Genomic DNA, 21,533 nt, shown 5'->3' on the forward strand with positions numbered 1-21,533 from the left:
TGGATTCTGTGTCTCCCTCTCTCTCTGCCCCTCCCCTGCTCACGCTCTGTGTCTCAAAAATAAATAAACATTAAACAAATTAAAAAAGAAAAGAACTTGCTGGATTTAACAACAAAGGGAAATTGTGGTCATATCCCATTATTCAGGAATAAGATAGGAATCTGTCTTTGACTAGATTTAGTTCTGAATTTTCAACTGGTACAGAGGGTAATACTGGTTAAATTAAGACCTTTCCTACAGTTACTTACATTGTGAAAACTTATTCAAAGGGCACATTAATATAACCTTTCAAAAATCACACAACAGAAGACCTTCACTAATGTAGTCAGTCTTCTTTGCATGTTTGGACAGTGAAAATCTAGGATAACTCAAACCACACAAATTCCACCTTTTGCTTTCTCCATTAGAATACACACATTGGAGATCAAGTTCCAAAAATCTCCTCTACTGAAGATAGTGAGACTTGGGTGTAAGCCACCTAGCCACATTTTGAACGCTTATAGAACGTCGACACCTGATGATGGAAGAGATTCTAATTTAAAAAGTATATTTTTGAAAACCTAAATTGACCCAATTAATTTTCAAAATAAGAGTTAATTCATGTTTTCAGTTTATTGTCACACACAAAACATTTTATAAAATAATATGGTAGACTTCCACTTAAACATCTTCATGTAAAAACTTCAGTGCAAGAAAGTGATCACTATTAAGTATGAAGACATCTAAAGCCAGCCAGTAATTTAAGTATAGGGAGGATATTTTTGCGATTCTTCCTAAAAAATGTTGGCACATTCATTAAATGCCCAGATAATAAAAATCACTTAGTATCCACTGCTTATCCTTCAGTATATTTTTATGGCTACATGGCATCACATTAAATGCTGGTGGATGAAACAGCCTAAGAATCTAAAAACTTTTCAAGGAGCACAATGATTTGAAACCATCGAGGCGAATGCTAGCCCACAAATATTTTTGTATGTAATCTTTTGTCCATTACCACATAACAAGGTAAAAAAGTTGTTATACCTTAAAAAGAAGCTAAAGGAAAACATTTCACTTTTCCTTTAATTTTGGGTGGGGGGAGAGAAATTGTTTTATAAGTAAAACATCAAGTTTATGTCAGTTGTACAAATGTCTTATTTAGGAAAGAGTATTTTGATTCAAAGAATTCTAAAATATTTCATCATTACAAAAAAGGTGTAATTTAAAGCTAAAAAGTTATAACACTTTTAACTAATATAAATCATCCACTAGCATATCCTATTACTTTTCACAAAATCCATAATTAAGGAACAATAGATTAGGTAAAAGATCTCTTTTTCCAACATTTGGTCGAATTAGCTAAGAACCCCTGGGCAAACCACACACTCCAAGTCTCAGGACTATCACCTCTCAAGTGAGGATCCTGGACTAACTGCCCTATTACATCCCTTCCAGTTTACAAATGTGTATAGAATTGTTAAACTAATTTAATCCTTTTGAAAGTGAGGTGTTTCGACCCAATGTAAGTTCCCCACGTTTAAGTAGTAAAGCTGTTCTTTAAACATTTAAAATCTTACCTTAAATTTATTTTCACTATATCTCCCTGTCACCTTACATGATGAGGTATGACTCACAAGGTCCTCTAACTTCATGGTCTCCCAGACTTGGCGGCTGACAGTGATCAGCGGGTAGAGCTCAGGCCCTGACTCCCATTCTGTGCAACTCTGGACCACCCTCTGAGTCTCCAATCAAGGATGATACCACCAGCTCTGTAACTGTTTTAAGGCCCAACAGAGTTATCATAATATAGCAAAGTACTGGTAAACTACAAATTACCATATGAATGCAAAGAATTGTTACTAAGCCCTAGCTGAAGTTTTCCTGACAACAGAATCTAAACATTTCTTATAAAATATATGTTCTTTGTCAATACTTGTCCATTTATGGTTCTGATCCTTTGGTTACTTGACTGTTCTCACACAGTCAATTTGTCTCCAGCTTTTAATTATGCTTTTAATTGCACCAGGCCTGAGAGTGCTGGTCTTTTCCTGGAGTCTAGAAGTCTGACCTTTCAGTAAGTGAGAATCAAAACCTAAAGATCTCTGTTACTTTAGGAAATGTGGTATGGTCACTCACTTTAAAAGAGTGGTTTCCTAACTGGGTGAGGCATCAGACTCATCTGGGAAGCGTTTTAAAGATTGTGATTCCTGGACTCCAGCCACAGACAGTCTGATTCTGTATGTCTGGAGTAGAACCCAGAAAAGCTCTCTGTCTCAAAAGTTCCCCCAGATAATCACGATAATCTATAGTTCAATTTTGGGGACTCACTGCTTTGCCCTCAATTTCTTTTCTAGAATTTTAGCAGCTGCTAGTTTGTTTTTAGTATAAAAATTTCCCCCTGCATTAATCACAAGAAGCACATTCAGGGGAGACTGCCTACAATCTTGGCTTAGCTTCACAGGGAACTTATTACAATCCCTTGCAATGAAACTAAAAAATGATAAATCACCTTCAGAATGAAGACAGTGCAGGTAGAGGCTGAAAGGTGGCTGCTGCTTCACTAACACGGCAACTGTTTTCTGCTTCACTTAGAGTCAGTCACTGGTACATCTGAAGACTGTCTTATTACAGCTGTCATTACACACTAATGAAGGATGGCACAACTCCAAAACAGAAGGATGGCTAACTTGCTCATCAGTATTATGAAGAAAATGTTTCTAGCAGACATGAACGAAAAGTTCTTTGAAACACACACACACACACACACACACACACACACACACACACAGAGCTTTCTGTAGAAACCCAAAGACTTCCGTGCTTCTGAAGTCTACCATAAAGAGAAAAGTTGACCAAAACTACAGGTGTTTAAAAATATGCTCAATTAACTGTGAAAATATAAGTGTAAAATAGGTACGATTTCATCCTTTAGTAGCCTTGACGGACATAAGTGGAATTCACTTTCCATCTATTCTACCCAAATAGTTAATTCTGAAAATAACACATGACGTATTTGGTATAATGTGGTTCTGAACATCATCCCTTCCAAATTTAATACAGAAGCCACATTTGGATTTTCCAGGTGTCCCGAACGGATCTAGGCACTGCGAAATGTTGTCATGTCTTTTGGTTCTCTGCTAGGGACGCACCAGTCATCAGCCTCGTGGTTGGTGTTGTAGTGCTTCCAGGCAGCTTTGTTATACACCGGGAGTCTTTCTATCGAGTCTGTTGACAGAGCCTGAAAGAAAGAGCAAGACTTAAAAGTCTGGCGCTTTGTTTTTAGGATCCACTATTTGAGAAAATATACAATGGCAAAAAGGTCATTACAAATTAAACAGTACTTTATTGGATTCGTATTTTACTAATCATTAACAGCATGTACGTACATTATGAAACAGTGTACATATTTGAAACGCGTTATTTACTAAGTCTATTGCGCTGCTGGGTGTGCATATTGCTTTACTGTTTTGTTTGCAGTAATTGTCCAGCCAGCCTGGAAGCTGCTGGATTGAAATTTTACACAGGGAAAGGAGATGCCTCTTATAAAAACACGACCCAGACCTTGGTTAACTGAAAAAATCAGTTAAGTGTAAAAGCATAAAAATTGACATATGTACCTTAACATATAATTATACAATCATTTAATGAACTCTATTTCAATTATTTGTTAGAAGAAATACTATTTTTTTCAGCAGCCATCCTAAAAAGATTCTCGATAAATACAAAACTATGTCTAAGGCGTCTTGGCTTTTGCTTGAAAAATTCTTGGCCTTGGGTTTGATCCTGTGTTTCTTCTCCTACCATTAAAGCCACCAATTTGTTATGGCATATGGGATTTCTGCATTGTGCATAATTCCATGTTTCCAACATACCGTCACCATTAATTCACTGTTCTATTTCAGTTTCCTGTAAATCAGTGGAATCTGAGATAGACTATGTTTTTCCTGATCTTCTTCAAGTTAAGATATTTTAGCAGGAATTCAACGTTAAGCCACAGGTATTAAGATGCAGCAAATATTGAACAGGAAATCTCTTTCCGATAATGGTAAGGAAGGTCTTTGACACTGATTTTAATGATTTTATAAGATTCCTGTCTTCTATTTTTTTCCAAAGTGGAATTAAAAACCTTTCACCTATATATTCTCTTTAAATATACCAGAACTGCCAGAACCCCTTATTCTTCTGTAGGCTAGATCAAAAATGTTACATTTGCTAATAAAAATGTTACCTTCATGTCGCCCTTTTAAAGTTACTCACAATTGAGCTGGTTTGAAAAAAAAATTATTATCTTGGAAGAATTTAACCTTTTCAGATAAATTTAGTTTTTCCAATATACAGTCTTCAGCATTTCCTATAAAATAGGTGCCATCTAGTGGCCAGACCAAGAAACTTGAGTCACTGTATGAGGTACCAGTGGGCTGATGGGGCTCAGTACTCTCTAACCCTGTAAAATATGCTGATCTTTGCATAAACACATGGAACATCACAGGCCAGTAGGCTAACTGCTTGTGCTCCCACAAGGTGAGCTATATGCTTACCAAGAATCACCTGTGCTTGTTCCCAAATCTGTTAGGCACTTCTATCATTGTAATTACATAATGTAATCAAGTACTAAACAAGTACTGCTTAAACAAAATGCAAAACAAGGGTGGGGGCAGGTTCTTTGAAAACTAAGATGAATGCTTTGGAAAGACTTATGAAGGAAAGTCACATAAAAATTGCCATCAAATCCGAGTCAGAAGACATCTGTAAGGGACTACATATAAATAAGAAAGGATTATGCACTTGATTGTTTCTTTGTTTAAAGAAATCAAAACAATGCATTATAAGTATAGCTTCTGCAAGAAAGACTACTGAAACTTGAATCTGCAGACTCCTATTCAAAGAAAAGACCATGGCAGTACATCAAAAAAAGACTGGTGGATCAATGTCCATTCATGTGTTTTATATTAAAATTAAACTTCTATGGGGCGCCTGGGTGGCTCAGTCGGTTAAGCGTCCGACTTCGGCTCAGGTCATGATCTCGCGGTCCGTGAGTTCGAGCCCCGCGTCGGGCTCTGTGCTGACAGCTCAGAGCCTGGAGCCTGTTTCAGATTCTGTGTCTCCCTCTCTCTGACCCTCCCCCGTTCATGCTCTGTCTCTCTCCGTCTCAAAAATAAATAAACGTTAAAAAAAATTAAAAAAAAAAATTAAACTTCTATGATATATAACTTTTTATGATTCCCCACTTCATTTTTTTAATATGAAATTTATTGTCAAATTGATTTCCATACAACACCCAGCGCTCATCCCAACAGGTGCCCTCCTCAATGCCCATTACCCACTTTCCCCTCCCTCCCACCCCCTATCAACCCTCAGTTTATTCTCAGTTTTTAAGAGTCTCTTATGGTTTGGCTCTCTCCCTCTCTAACTTTTTTTTTTTTTCCCCTTCCCCTCCCCCATGGCCTTCTGTTAAGTTTCTCAGGATCCACATAAGACTGAAAACATATGGTATCTGTCTTTCTCTGTATGGCTTATTTCACTTAGCATCACACTCTCCAGTTCCATCCACGTTGCTACAAAAGGCCATATTTCATTCTTTTTTCATTGCCAAGTCATATTCCATTGTGTATATAAACCACAATTTCTTTATCCATTCATCAGCTGATGGACATTTAGGCTGTTTCCATAATTTGGTTATTGTTGAAAGTGCTGCTATAAACATTGGGGTACAAGTGCCTCTATGCATCAGCACTCCTGTATCCCTTGGGTAAATTCCTAGCAGTGCTGTTGCTGGGTCATAGAGTAGATCTATTTTTAATTTTTTGAGGAACCTCCACACTGTTTTCCAGAGTGGCTGCATCAGTTTGCATTCCCACCAACAGAGCAAGAGGGTTCCCGTTTCTCCACATCCTCTCCAGCATCTATAGTCTCCTGATTTGTTCATTTTAGCCACTCTGACTAGCATGAGGTGGTATATGATTCCCCACTTCAACCTGACTTTTTTTCTAACAACCATAGTCCTGATCATTTCAGATTAGAGTGTGTCTTTTCCCATAGTCAAAGAGATCATTTGTGAATATAGATGAGATCCTACATAAAAACCACATTCTTATATTTTAATAGCAATGAGGTAAAAGAAAATTTCATTAAAGCTACATATTGGCATCTTTTCTCATAACCAAAAGAAGTATTATTAAATCAAAAAGACTATGTTATTACCTTAATGTAGATAACTGCATCTGTCCCATAACCCTCTAGAGAATATAGCTTTAGGTCTCCTTGGAAGTACTGGGCATAAAGACGTGATATGGGCAATCCATAACCAAAACCAGCCTGTTTGATGAGAAAAATGAAATTCTATTCAGAAAGCCACACAGTAAAATACTTTTCTAGTTAAAATAAATGCTTCTGAGTATCCCATGGCTATCAGAGCCTGCATGTAAGAGATCATTAATACCTAACTACTAATACTGATCAGACGGAAGCCTAGTTGGGTACTACATTAGATGACTCCCCGCTGGTCATTTAAAACTCATTCTTTTTTCTGTAGAATGACTCCTGTAGATCTAGAACAGCACATTGCTTTTCTTCGCTGCCATGCTCTACAGTATCCCGGTATTGCTTTCGGCAATATCACATAAAACATGTTCTTTCTCTTAGGAGCAAGAGTAGAAAAAGCTTTGTTGCAGCCTCAGAGATACATACATCTTTTGACTTCATACCATGAATTTCCAGCCTGTGTTCTGAACCTGGATAGATCAATAATAGGTCCACTTTCCTACGCACTGACAAGTCACTTCCCTGCTTAAAAACCTACAAAGCACATCACTGCTAACACCACGCCCTACCCACCCGCCATCCCCAACCCACTGCCTTGAGATAAAATTCAAGCTTCTAAAAAGAGCTTTCAAGACCTGATCAGACCAGGTCTCTGCCTCCCACCTTCCAGTCCAGCTGAACCAAATCTCCTGCTCTTAAGTTCCTCAAACAAATGTTAGTTTTCACTTCTGTGTCTTTGTTCATCCTGTTCCCAGTATCTGGAATGGCCTTCTTTACCTGAATAAATCCTACAGATTCTTGAATGCAAAGCAAAACATTTGGACAAATGTAAAAACAGTTTTTATCACCAAGTCAGATGTTCGATGATATTCCATGTTAACACTTCAGTTAAGAGTTTCTGTGGATTCGGGAATCAGAATGCTATTAACAAATGCAGGCTCTGGCTTTACCTAACTCTACCATTTATTACTTGACTTTTCCAACCAGAGTTTCTGTTTATCCCTCCAAATCAACAACCCATTCTCCACATCACTCCTTGCCCCGGGAGGATTATATCAGTGGATCCCCCTGCCCTCTGCTTCCAGTGGGTCCAGCCAATAGGGAAGTCTGTAGGAGTTCAGAGGGAGTCAAGTCAGGATATTTATTCCTCTGCTTTCTTCCTGCTGAGTTGCTTCCCTTGGGACTAGACCACTGAGTGTAAGTAGCTGCTCTGTTACTGTCTCTTCTTCTGGGTTCTGCCAACTTCTCCTTCTCCCTTTGATTCAGGGTGGGAACAGCTCTATGCTGCCAGCCCTGGGTCCCTATACTACCCCTGCCCATAGCTCTGTAATTTGTTTGCCAATATGCCTTCCTTGCATTATAATTTGAATGAGCTATTTCGTTCCTTGGTGGGGACCCTGACTGATGCATTAAATGGTCCCAGAAATAGCCTCTAGGAAACTGCACAAGCCATGTGGCTCAGGATCCCGTGGTACCTGATCTACTTGATCACCTGCCTCTACCTCAACCACACACAGGGACTCACAGGGCTTCCCCTATAAACAGTTAACAGGGAAAGAGAACACCATGGGCCTGGTGCACCCACGACCTACATGTTCGCCAGCACCAGCCAAAGTGGACTGCCCTTTCGCTACGACCCTTCTCAGAGGCAGGCCTGAAAGGTGGGCGTGAGGTGAATCCTACCAGCGGGCAGAGCTGGGAGTTCTGCAACTACAGGGACTCACAGGCAGTGGCAAGGAAGCTGGCTGGCCGGTCAGGGACTTAGAACAAAACTGGGTAACTAATGAGAAGAAGGTCTGGAAGAGAGAAATGTGGATGGTTGTCTCTGAACGGGCTTCCACTGTGAAGATATTCTGTCCATGCAGATGCCCACCAGGTGTCCACATGGAGGAAGCACTCAGTAACCAGGTAGACGAGATGGTCACACCCGTGGATGTCAAGCAGCACTTCTCCAGCTGTCCCAGTGCTGGCTTACTGGGTCTACTTACAAAGTGGCTGTGACACGAGGAGGGAAGCTATGTAAGAGCCTAATGGTGGTCTTAGCCTTGGTAAGTCTATGTCGATGTACAGAGAAGCCTGTGCCACGCCACACCTCTTGTTTTCTTAAAAATTCACGAAAGTGTTGCATCCTAAATAACAAACACTTATACGGCATTTACTACATGCCAGGCACCATAAAAAGTAATTCTACGTATATTAACTCAATCCTCACAATAACTTGATTTTTAAAGTTAGGAAAACTACAGCATTAAAAGTTCAATAATTTTCTCAAAGCTATACAGCCAGGATAGAGTGGAGTGGGGAAGGGAATCAGACAGTTTTGATCCAGAGTCTGGACTGGTATTCTATGCCACTCTTCATAAAAATTCTACAATAGTTATTACAAAGCGGTATAGCTAAGAATCTAAGAAGATGCTCCTGTTTATTATTTGACCATGTCTGCCTGTTGGCACATGGATGCACATGTATCTCAATTTGAGAAGCACATCCCTGGAGTAATCATTTTAAAAGTATGGTAAGAACATGAACTATATTACAGTTGTAATGACAGAATCTGTGCTGTGTAACAAGTAAAACTGTTAGAATAAAGTCCTTCTAGGAACTTCTTAGAAAGAACCTAAAATAGATCCATCTGGTACTGTATGTCATCATGTTACTGCATAACCCTAATGCATATGTCAGAGAAGTTTTAAAGCCCAGAAGAACAGCTCTTCCAGAGTTACAGGTCAGAGATTTGGCAAAGTGCTTTTCTAGGGGTTAGAGGACAAGGATGGAACCAGTTCAAAAGCCGATCACATTATATCTGAAAATAGGTAGCTGAGATCAATAAAAACTACCATCACAACAAAAATAATTTGAGCCTTTTCCAGGCTGGTGATTAGATGATCAGCCTCTAGTCTTTTTTTTGAGTCTAGAATATGAGTTCTTTCTAATTATCAGTACTTGAGGAAAAAGAAATCAACACTGAAGATTAAATCAGTGTTGGCCAAATGCTAGTAAAACCAGTAATTTAGTCTTCACATTAGACATGGTGTATCAAAACATGGCTAACCACATGAACACTACTGACACATCACTATCAAGTGAGGCAACGAGAACTGTAAAACAATACTTTGTCTTGTGCTCTTTTCTCTTAAAAAAATTTTTTTGGGGGCACCTGGGTGGCTCAGTTGGCTGAGCGTCCAATCAGCTCAGGTCATGATCTTGGCGGTTTGTGAGTTCGAGCCCCATGTTGGGCTTGTGCTGACAGCTCAGAGCCTGAAGCCTGCTTTGGATTCTGTCTCCTCCTCTCTCTGCCCCTCCCATGCTCATGCTCTGTCTCTCTCTGTCTCTCAATAATAAATAAACATTAAAAAAAGTTTTTTTTAATAAATAAAAAATTTAAAAAATTTTTTAATATTTTAAAATTTACTTTTGAGAGAAAGAGACACAGAGTGAGCAGGGGAGGGGCAGACAGAGAGAGGGAGACACAGAATCCGAAGCAGTCTCCAGGCTCCGAGCTGTCAGCACAAGCCTGACGTTGGGCTCGAACTCACGAACTGTGAGATCATGACCTGAGCCGAAGTCAGACGCTCAACTGACCAAACCACCCAGGCGCCCCATGTCTTGTGCTCTTTTCAATCAAAAGAAGAAACCAGGGGCGCCTGGGTGGCTCAGTCGGTTGAGCATCCAACTTCAGCTCAGGTCACGATCTCACGGTCCAGGGGTTCGAGCCCCGCGTCGGGCTCTGGGCTGACAGCTCGGAGCCCGGAGCCGGCTTCCAATTCTGTGTCTCCCTCTCTCTCTGCCCCTCCCCCGTTCATGCTCTGTCTCTCTCTGTCTCAAAAATAAATAAACGTTAAAAAAAAAAAAAAAAAAAAGAAGAAGAAACCAGCCAAAGGCTGTTTAAATTCAGAGGAAAGTGTTTTTCTATTAGCTTCCTTTCTTCCTTAGGGGTACCCTACACAAGTGCTTACCTCATTTATTTGGTAATTTATTTGGTACTTATTTTATTTTTTTGGCAATTCACAAAAACACACTTCATTCTTTCTTTTCTTTTCTTTTTCTTTTTTGTACTTCACTATTTCTTGATCACATACCAGGGGCACTGCTCGAGATGTCTCAACACGAGGCCGGGGTGCAGTTGAGTACATGTAGTTGAAGAGTCTGTCAATTTTCCTCAAAGGAACACCACCTCCTCGGTCACTCATCTACGGTGAGAAAGGATCATGCCCTATGACCAAGTCCCATAAACAGCAAAACACCAACACACAACTGCTGGCTGGAGAATACTGCTTTTCAAAGACGAGTACCATGCAATCCAAGTTACGAGTGTAAGCAGTTTCCTCACTGGTAGACTTCATACAACTCCTCCAGTATGGACAATTCTAACACATAACAAACTCCATCACAATACAGAGTCAATGCTGTGGCTCTGTATATTTACTCAAGTCACACACAAACAGTACAGTGGGAACAGAATGGGGCATAAACTTGGATGTAACAATAAATTTGTTAATCCTTTCTGGTGGGTGGTTTGACAATCAGATTCAAAATGCATGTACACTTTGACCCAACAGTGCTTTCCCTAGAAGTATGCGAAGTATGTATGAGGATACCCATCACAGTGCTATGCAGAATAGCTAAAAGTGGATTACAATCTACAGTCCTCCGCTCTACCAACTGAGCTATCGAAGGCTCCCCTGAGTGGATTACAATCTTAATAGAGGACTATTTAAGTAAACTAATGCACATTCTAAAATAGAATACTATTGAGCCATTACATATAATGTAGAACTGTATATATTGGCATGAAAGAGGTCCACAAGACATTGTTCAGCTGCACAGAACCCCAGACAGCTTTCTGGTGAGTTTTTAAAGTATACTGGTCTTTATATTGTTCTAATGTCATTTCTCAACTCAAATCATACGGTAGGTGGAATTTAGTAATTTATTTACAGACTATTTCATTCTGTTTCCTTCATAGTTAACATGGTCTTATTTCCTATTTATAGTTTACATTCTCATCTATTACAGTTATTTTCTTTTGTCACAAAATCTAAATTTACTATCTATGACATTATACAGTTGTCATAAACAAATCTGCTTTAACATATGTATGTATATGAATGAATGAACAAATGAATAGATAGACAGACAGAGAGATAGTGCTGAATGGTTAAAAAGTCACTAGGCTAGGGATGTCTGGCTGGCTTGATTGGTAAAGCATCCTGACTCTTGATCTCAGGGTCGTGAGTTGGAGCCCCATGCTGGGTGCAGAGATACTTAAAAAAGGAAAAAAAAAAAAATAAAAGTAAAGACTTGGTCACAAATAAGTTTAAAAGCACGTTATTAAAAAAAAAGTCAAGGGGCGCCTGGGTGGCGCAGTCGGTTAAGCGTCCGACTTCAGCCAGGTCACGATCTCGCGGTCCGTGAGTTCGAGCCCCGCGTCGGGCTCTGGGCTGATGGCTCAGAGCCTGGAGCCTGTTTCCGATTCTGTGTCTCCCTCTCTCTCTGCCCCTCCCCTGTTCATGCTCTGTCTCTCTCTGTCCCAAAAATAAATAAACGTTGAAAAAAAAAAAAAAATTAAAAAAAAATAAAAAAAAAGTCAATAGGCTAGACGGCTTATAGTTGAGTTTTTATATGATCTTTAAATATCTTTACAATATGTATATATACTACTTTCATAATAAAAGTTACATAGATATTTTAATTTTTAAAATAAAAATCTGCTTTGAAATACCATTTGATGGCTTGCCTTTGATATATCTACAATTAGAAAATTACAATATAAGGCAAAAATATATAAAGACTTTAATCAGAACCTGTATGTACACGTGCTTGAAATTGTTCTTGGCTTTGAATTCAAAGCCCAGTGATGAGATTTATTTTAGTAAGATTAATAAAGAGCTCTGAGTATTTTCTGAGATCCATCAATTTGTTAATTACTCATTCTTTAATGCTCTGCTGCACGTTTGCTGGTAACATGACTAAGAAGCGTGGGTGTTCCATAAATATTAACTAAATATATTAGAATAGATATTACGATTAAAAGGTAGACTTCAATAAATACTTCCTGGTTTTCCTTAACCTTTGGCCAGACAGATTATAGCAATCTTGTAGGAAGCAAGAAGTGATTTCTAGCCAGAGGCCAGTATTAGAAAAGCAGAGAGCTGAGCATAAAGGACAGAGGTGACTTTGAGAAGTGTCATCTTATTAGAGGTGAAGGGGGTAAATTAAGCCATAGGAATGTAGTTAAAAACTGAGAAAGGTAACCCCTTTTTGTTTTGCAGCCAAAAACATAATAAACTGGAACCAGCAGATTTTTAAAGTGGTCAAAAGAGTTTCCAAGAGAATTGTACCAAATGACATTACACCAGAGTATTTGAGTTCTGTGGAAAAAGGGATGGAGGGATTAATAGTAGAGAAGGGCAGACGGTTGGTCAGTACATATTTAAGAATGGAAGACTGACAACAAATATATTGAGAAAGATGTGAAAATTAAAAATTTTCTGATTAAGATAATTTGAAGAAAAAAAATCTAGAATCATGGGAACAAACCTACATAAAGGAAATATCAAGAGATTATGAAAGAGATCATGGTGTAGAGTAACGTCAACAAAAAGGCTTAGAAAGAGAAGTCTGGCAATTATGTTTAAAGTTTTCTCTTTAGTGTGTGAAATCACCACATCTCAATGTCATCTAACCAAGAGTTACTATCCCTAACTTCCTGTTTCCAATAACACTGGCCTCCCTGGGCTAATTCACGTGAATTTCAGGTCCAAGGGAAATGAACCACTACTAACTTGATGACAGCTCTAAAGGAAAGAGATTTATTAACCCTAAACTCACCCAGAGCTCCTGAAGTTTCTTACTCAAGAGCTTATCAATGTCAAGTTTGTAAAATCACCAACAGGGTATGAACCAAGACATTTACATTTTAATTTAAAAGATGTGGCTGTAACATTTATGTTATTTACTGAATACAGCATAAACATCAAATCTGAAAGAGCAGCTCCATTCGAATGCTGGAAAAAAACAATTGTCTCACAGGATTCTTAGCAGAGAAAAAAGGTGAAAAATGTCAAAAATTTGAATAAGCTAAAAGAATGGGATAAAGACTATATAGGGGCACCTGGGGGGCTCACTCAGGAACCGGCCTCTTAATTTTGGCTCAGTTCATGAGACCGAGTCACACACCGGCCTCTGCAATGACAGCGCAGAGCCTGCCTGGGATTCTTTCTCTCTCTCTGCCCCTCCCCTGCTCGCTCTCTCTCTCTCTCTCTCTCTCTCAAAATAAATAAACATTAAAAAAAAAAAAAGACTATATAAAAACTCAACTTTAAGCCATCCTGTGGACTTTTTAATACATATCATTCAGCATTATTTTTCTCTCTACATATCTGTATAAATATGTTAAAAGCAGACCTTGAGCCTGAAAATCTAGTATTAGTGATAAGGATGAAAACTCTACTGAAGAAAATTAAAGCAAGCATTTAATAGGAGTAGAGATAACAGGAGCAGGTGCAGTCAAGTGACTATGCCTAATATGGGTAGAGTTTTTAGAGACCTCTAGAACAGTCTGTTCAAGACCCTTATGAGCCTTTCTTTTTAAAAAAAAAAAAAACAAGTTTACTGAAATAATTCACATGCCATAAAATTCACCTATGTAAAATGTAAAAGCTGAATGGTTTTTTATTTTTGGGACAGAGAGAGACAGAACATGAACGGGGGAGGGGCAGAGAGAGAGGGAGACACAGAATCGGAAACAGGCTCCAGGCTCTGAGCCATCACCCCAGAGCCCGACGCGGGGCTCGAACTCACGGACCGCGAGATCGTGACCTGGCTGAAGTCGGACGCTCAACCGACTGCGCCACCCAGGCGCCCCAAAGCTGAATGGTTTTTAATACAGTCACAGATATGTACAACCACCACAAATTTTAGATTATTTTCATTACTTCAAAAAGAAATCCTGGACTCTTTACTGATCACACTCCTAAGAAAACACTAGTCTATTTCTTGTCTTTATACATTTGCCCACTTTGGACATTTCACATATATAGAATTGTATGTGTTTTTTGTGATTGGTTTCTTTTACTTAGTGTCATCTTTCCAGTGTTGTAGCAGCCATGTTGTAGCAGATACCAATACTTCATTCCTTTTATGGCCCAATAATATTCCATTATGTGGCTATATCACATTTTGTTGATCTGTTTTTTAGTTGATGGACATCTGGGCCATTTCCAGTTTTTGGCTATTATGAATAATGCTGCTATGAACCTTCTTGTATAAGTTTTAGCTTGAGTATCTGTTCTCAGTCCTTTGGTGTATATACCTAGGAATGGAACTGCCAGGTCATTATAAAGCTTTCTTTACACCAAAGAGACAGATTCCCCAAACAGAGCCTGTCCACCAGCACAAGACAAATCTCTGCTAAGTGTCTAAGACCTCAGTGAATCTTGATCTATGCTATGATGGATGACCACAAGTGAAAGAAAACAGCACAGACCAACATGTAAAAACACATGAAAGAGAAACAGAAAAAGGTATGAGAAAGACGATACTGTAGCACAACTGAGGCCCCAAAGCCGAAGACATGTGGGACTTACTTTGAATCAAGTAAACCTTAATGCGCAAATAGCTGACACACAACCGAAAAATAGACATACTTTAGCATCTGGGCTGAAAAAAAGTGATGCATTCCCATTACATTTTTAGCACACAGATGGTATTTGCCATATATTTATTTGTGTCTCACTCTTTTTAAATGAACAGCCAAGAGAGATAAACAGAAAAAAGAAATTCAGAGGGAAAAGTGTAGAGAGTTAAGGTATACTAATTAAAAAAAATTTTTTTAAATGTTTATTTATTTTTGAAAGAGAGACAGAGACAGAGCATGAGTGGGGTAGGAGTAGAGAAAGGGAGACACCAAGTCAGGCTCCAGGCTCTGAGCTGTCAGCATAGAGCCCGATGCAGGGCTCAAACCCATGAATAGCGAGATCATGACCTGAGCCGAAGTTGGACACTCAAGCGACTGAGCCACCCAGGCGCCCAGCATACTAATTTTTTAAAAAAATACAGCTATTATTACTACCCTCAGAGTGATAATAGAAGATAAAACTGAAACAGAATGCTCTAAAAAAGGAATAATAAAAAATAAAGAGTTCCTGGAAATTTACAATAAGATCATGGAAATGAAAATTCAATAGAAGAGTTGGAAATTCAAAGTCAAGGACATCTCACAGAGTAGAATGAAAAGTTTAAAGAGATAAAAAGCAGGAGAAAAGGATAAGGAAAATCAGAGATCAATTCATGAAGACCAGCATCCTCCAAATAAGACTATCAAAAAGTGAAGCAGTAGGGAAGAAAGTGCTAAGGACACAATGGAAATTCTAAGGGCCCGGACCAACGAGTAAGAAAAAACCCACACCAAGTCACATCATTATGAAATTTCAGAACAGAGCTGAAGAAAAGATCTTAAAAGCTTCAGTTAAAACAAACAAAACAATAAAGCCTGACATCTAAAACTGGGCCTGTATGAAGGAACAGGAAATGGAATAAGCAAAAGTCTTCTCAAAAAGAATAGCAAGAGGGACATCAGCAAAAATTGTAGAAAAAGGAGTCTCTCATCCATGAAAGCACCAAGAAAAAGGCAAATACTGTCAGAATCAAATTTGTTCAGAACTCCAGAAATTAACCAAAGGTTTGCAGCAACTTAGGGAACACTTAGGCAAAACAAAACCAGTGGACTCTGTGGTGTTTTAACTTGGCTTATTCCCACCCCCATCTCCACTCCCATCAGTAACATGCAATCAGAGTGAAACTGGCATCCTGGCAGCCACTGGGAAGGCTATCTTTCTTTGGCCTGATTTTGAGCTCCCCAGTGCAAAATGTCTTGTATACACCCACCCCTGATCCTCAGAAATATGTCAAAAACAATTAGAGATAATTGATTAACCTGAAGTTTGCCTAAAGCCGTGTACAACAGTTAAGGCAAACAATAAATTAACTAAAAACCTTAATAGGAAAAGCTAGGGAATGAGATGTCTTTAGGGGCTTACAAAAGCTCAGGGATATCCTGGGAATCTAGAAGGTCATGCTTATGTGCAGGGCTATGTTCACGTTCAGGAAAGGTTTCATCTCTGACTGACCTTGAGGTTCTGTATAAGCAGGACCTAAAGGTTAATTTGAAGTAGTCAACTGCTGGGTTGAGTGTCGAAAGTGTGCCCCAATATACACACAGAGCCCCTTTACAAAGAGTGGAAGACAGCAGGTATTTAAGGAACTCTCGGGCGCCTGGGTGGCGCAGTCGGTTAAGCGTCCGACTTCAGCCAGGTCACAATCTCGCGGTCCGTGAGTTCGAGCCCCGCGTCGGGCTCTGGGCTGATGGCTCGGAGCCTGGAGCCTGTTTCCCATTCTGTGTCTCCCTCTCTCTCTGTCCCTCCCCTGTTCATGCTCTGTCTCTCTCTGTCCCAAAAATAAATAAACGTTGAAAAAAAAAATTTTAAGGAACTCTCAGTCCAATCATAAGTTGATCACTAAGCTAACCAAGTATATGTGGCCATACACATTACAGAATAAAGACTTTACAGAAATAGTTTAAACAGTCACCAAACAAACAAAACAACCAATCTTTGGGAGAGGGTAAGTATGTGATCTTCAGAGTTGTCACATTATGTTATTTTGAATGTCTAATTTTCAATAGAAATTACAAGAGATGCAAAGAAAAATGTATGGCCCATGCACAGGGGAAAAAACGGAATCAAGAGACACTATATCTGAGGAAACTAATGACTTTAAGTCAGCTATTTTAAATATTTTGAAAGAACTAAAGGAAACCATTTTAAAAGTACTGAAGTTAGAAGATGATATCTCCCCAAATAGAGAACAGCAATAAAAAACATATATAAATTATATAAGAGAACCAAACTGAAATTCAAGAGTTGAGAAATATAACTGAAATGAAAAATTCACAAGAGCTCAATAGCAGATTTGAACATGTGGAAAAAAGAATCAGTGATAGTGAAGATAACTCAATTGAAATTATCCAGTCTGAGAAACAGAAAGAAAAAAAAATAAAGAAAATGAAAAAAAAAAAAAAAAAAAAAGAAGAAAAAAAAATGTGTCAGAGACCAGAGACCTGTGTGACCTTATCAAGTGTACCAAGATGTACCGGAAATCCCAGCAGAAGAGGAGATGGAAGAGGGGGCAGAAAGAACATCTTAAGAAATGAAGGCAGGGGCGCCTGGGTGGCGCAGTCGGTTAAGCGTCCGACTTCAGCCAGGTCACGATCTCGCGGTCCGTGAGTTCGAGCCCCGCGTCAGGCTCTGGGCTGATGGCTCGGAGCCTGGAGCCTGTTTCCCATTCTGTGTCTCCCTCTCTCTCTGTCCCTCCCCTGTTCATGCTCTGTCTCTCTCTGTCCCAAAAATAAATAAAAAAAAAACGTTGAAAAAAAAAATTTAAAAAAAAAAAGAAATGAAGGCAAAATACTTCCCAATTTTGATTAAAATGATGATTTTCATCAAGGTGCCTGGGTGGCTCAGTCGGTTGAGCGTCCAACTCTTGATTTTGGCTCAGGTCATGGTCTCATGGTTTGTGGGATCGAGCCCCAAAACAGGCTTTGCACTGTCAACATGGAGCTTGCTTGGGATTCTCTCTCTCCTTCTCTCTCTGTCCCTACCTACTCAAGCTTTTGCTCTCTCACTCTCTGAAAGTAAATAAACTTAAAAAAAAAAAAGATGATGTTCATCAAATGCCAAGTATAATGAACTCAAATAGATCCATACCTGGACAAATCATAATAAAACTGTCAAAAACCAAGAAGAATCTTGAAAGCAGCAAGAGAAGTGATTCATCACATACAAAAGATCCTAAAAAGATTAACAACTGATTTCTCATCAGAAACTGGGGAGACCAGAGGCAGTAGGATTAACATATTTAAAGTGCTGAAAAAAAAGTATTAACCAAAAAATCCTATATTTAGCTAAACTGTTCTTCAAAAATGAAAGAGAAATTAAGACATTCTCAAGTAAGCAAAAACTGAGAGAGTTCATCACTGGTAGACCTGCTCTATAAAGAAATACTAAAGAGAGGGGCGCCTGGGTGGCGCAGTCGGTTAGGCGTTCGATTTCAGCCGGGTCACGATCTCGCAGTCCGTGAGTTCGAGCCCCGCGTCGGGCTCTGGGCTGATGGCTCAGAGCCTGGAGCCTGTTTCCGATTCTGTGTCTCCCTCTCTCTCTGCCCCTCCCCCGTTCATGCTCTGTCTCTCTCTGTCCCAAAAATAAATAAACGTTGAAAAGAAATACTAAAGAGATTCCTTTAGCCTGAAATGAAAGAACATTAGACAATAACTAAAATCCACATGAAGAAATAAAGAGCACCAGGAAAAAGAATTACATAGGTAAATATAAAAGATAGTATGTGTGTATTTTTTGCATGTAACTGTTTTCTCCTACCTTATTTAAAAGACAATTTCAGAAAGGAATAATTATAAATCTGTGTAGATGAACACACAATGTATAAAAATGTATGTTTTATGACATTAACAGTACAGAGGATGGGGAGGGGGAAGGAATAGACCTATACAGGAACAAAGTATGTCTATACTATTGAAATTAAGTTGGTATTAATCTGAATTGAATCTGAATTGTTATAAATAAATCACTATATTAATTGTAATCCTGGGACAACACCAAGAAAATAACTCAAAGAAATATAAAAAGAAACAAGAAGGAAATTAAAATGGTACACCAGAAAGTATCATTTGAACAAAAAAAGGCATCAGTAATACAGAAATAAAAAATCAAAGAGACGTAAGATATATACAAAACAAATGACAAGATGGCAAACATAAATTCTATATTAACAATAATTATGTTAAATGTAACTGACTTGAACACTCCAATTAAAAGATGGACACTGGCTGACTGGATTAAAAAAAAAGCATAATCTAACCATATGTTGTCTAGAAGAGACACACTTTAGATTCAAAGACACAAATAGGCTAAAAGGAAAATCTTGGAAAAAGATACGCTACGGAAACAGAAACCAAAAGAAAGCTGGAGTGGTTATACTAATATCAGATAAAAATACACTTTAAGACAAAAATTATTATCAGAGACCAAGATGGACATTTTACAATGATAAAAGATGAATACATCAAGAAGATATAAAATCATAAACATATATACACTTAACCTCAGAGCTCCAAAATGCATAAAGCAGAAACTGACAGAATTGAAAGGAGAAATAGACAAGTCAACCATAGTAGTTGGAGACTTTAATACCCCACTTTCAATAACAGATATGACAACTAGATAGCGGATCAACAAGAAAATAGAAGATTTGGGTAACATTATAAACCAATTAGGCCTAACAACTATCTATAGAACACTCTATCCAACAATAGCAGAATACACATTTTCTCAAAAGTACACATGAAACACTTCCCAGGATAGACAATATGTTAGCCATAAAACAAGTCTCAATAAATGTTAAAGGACTGAAATCATACAAACTGTATTTCTAACCACAATGGAATGAAATTAGATGTCAATAACAGAACAAAATGTGGGAATTAACAAATATATATAAATTAAACAACATACTCCTAAAGAAACAATGGGTCAAAGAAGAAATCACAAGAGAAATTAGAAAATACTTTGAGATGAATAAAAATGAAAACACACCATAAAAAACTTATGGGATATGGGGCGCCTGGGTGGCTAGTTGGTTAAGCCATCTGACTTCAGCTCAGGTCATGATCTCACAGTTTGTGAGTTTGAGCCCCATGTCAGGCTCTGTGCTGACAGCTCAGAGCCTGGAGCCTGCTTCAGATCCTGTGTCTCCCTTTCTCTCTGCACCCCTCCCGGGCTTGTGCTCTCTCTCTCTCTGCCTTTCAAAAATGAATAAATGTTAAAAAAATAAAATAAAACAAAAAACTTATGGGATAGAAAGAAAGCAGTACTTAGAGGAAAATGTATAGCTATAAAAGGTCTCAAATCAATAACCTAAAATCCACCTTAAGAAATTAAAAAAAAAGCAAACACAAAACAAAACAAAAAAAAAAAGAACTAAAAAAAAGCAAAAGAACTCAAAAGCAAGGAAAAGAAAGAAATAACAAACATGGGAGTAGAAATTAATGAAATAAAGTATAGAAAAACAATGGCAAAAACTCAACAAAAGTTTTGTTTTTTTGGAAAGATTAACAAAATTGACAAGCTTTTAGCAAGACTGACCAAGAAAAAAGGGAGAACTCAAATTGATGAAGTCAAGAATGAAAGTGGGGACATTACTACCAATCCTACAAAAATAAAAAGGATTATGAGGAAATACTATGAATAATTCTATGCCAACAAATTAAACAACCTAGGTGAAATGGACAAATTCTTAGAAAGGCCTAAAGTATCGAAACTACCTCGGGAAGAAATACAGAATCTGAATAGACTGATAATAAATAAAGAGACTGAACGAGTTATCAAAGTCTTCTCACAACACAAACCCAGATGTCCATCAACTTGATGAATGGATAAAACAAAATGGATAACAGTATTATTCAACCACAAAAAGGAATGAAGAACTAATACACGCTATAACATTACAGTAAGTGGCAGAAGTCAGTCATTAAAGATCACATATTGTATAATTCCATTTTTATGAAATGTCCAAAATGGGGAAATCCATTTACAGAAAGTAGATTAGTGGCTGCCAAAGACTGGAGAGTAGGAGAAGTTGGGGAGTGACTGCTAATGGATATTGAGGTTTTTCTTGGGAGTGATGAAAATGTTCTGAAATTAGTGGTATGGTAGCACAACTTTGTATTCTAAAAACCACTGAATTATACACTTTTTAAAAAAGTAACAGTAGATGCCTTCAAAATTCTTCAAGATGATTATTTTCAATCCAGAATTTCATGTATGAACTTAAAACTGGGAAAATAGCAACTAAGGCTGTGTTGGGGAGGGGAGGTGCTCTACAAGAGCTAATTCCTAAGCTATCATAACAGAAAGCTAGTATTTGCTGTTGAAAATTTTTAAGTTTCAGAAATAGCAATATCAGAATACTTCTAAAAATACATCAATAAATCCCAGAAAAAATAACTAAAAGATTATCTCTGAGTAGTGGCCTACAAATGGCCAGGAACTAATATATTTGATTTTTATACTCTTTGCATTTATTACTTTAAAACAAAATTTAAAAGGATTATTTAAAAAAGAGCATATTCATACTCTAAGAAACTATTTAAAGAAGGCTCTCTGGGGTCAGAGAGCCTGACTTCATGTCCTGTTACATTTATTAGTTGGGTAATTAAT

At 38.2% G+C, this 21,533-nt stretch overlaps 1 protein-coding gene across 1 annotated transcript in view; it reads right to left on the reverse strand.

Moving 5' to 3' along the window:
* Nucleotides 1-603: 603 nt before the first annotated feature.
* The window catches only part of PDK1 (pyruvate dehydrogenase kinase 1), a 34,636-nt gene continuing 13,706 nt past the window's right edge, over nt 604-21,533 (reverse strand). Inside the window, exons 9-11 of the mRNA XM_047084716.1 lie at nt 10,323-10,433; nt 6,184-6,297; nt 604-3,220 (exon numbers count right to left, since the gene is read on the reverse strand). Of these exons, the coding sequence (XP_046940672.1) occupies nt 3,080-3,220; nt 6,184-6,297; nt 10,323-10,433 (366 nt within the window). The 3' untranslated portion in view covers nt 604-3,079. The remainder of the gene's footprint in view (nt 3,221-6,183; nt 6,298-10,322; nt 10,434-21,533) is intronic.

Source organism: Lynx rufus, unplaced genomic scaffold, assembly GCF_022079265.1.
Source record: "Lynx rufus isolate CCGP_SWC_20201006 ecotype Redwood Valley unplaced genomic scaffold, mLynRuf1.p SCAF_2, whole genome shotgun sequence".
Taxonomy (NCBI): Eukaryota; Metazoa; Chordata; class Mammalia; order Carnivora; family Felidae; genus Lynx; species Lynx rufus.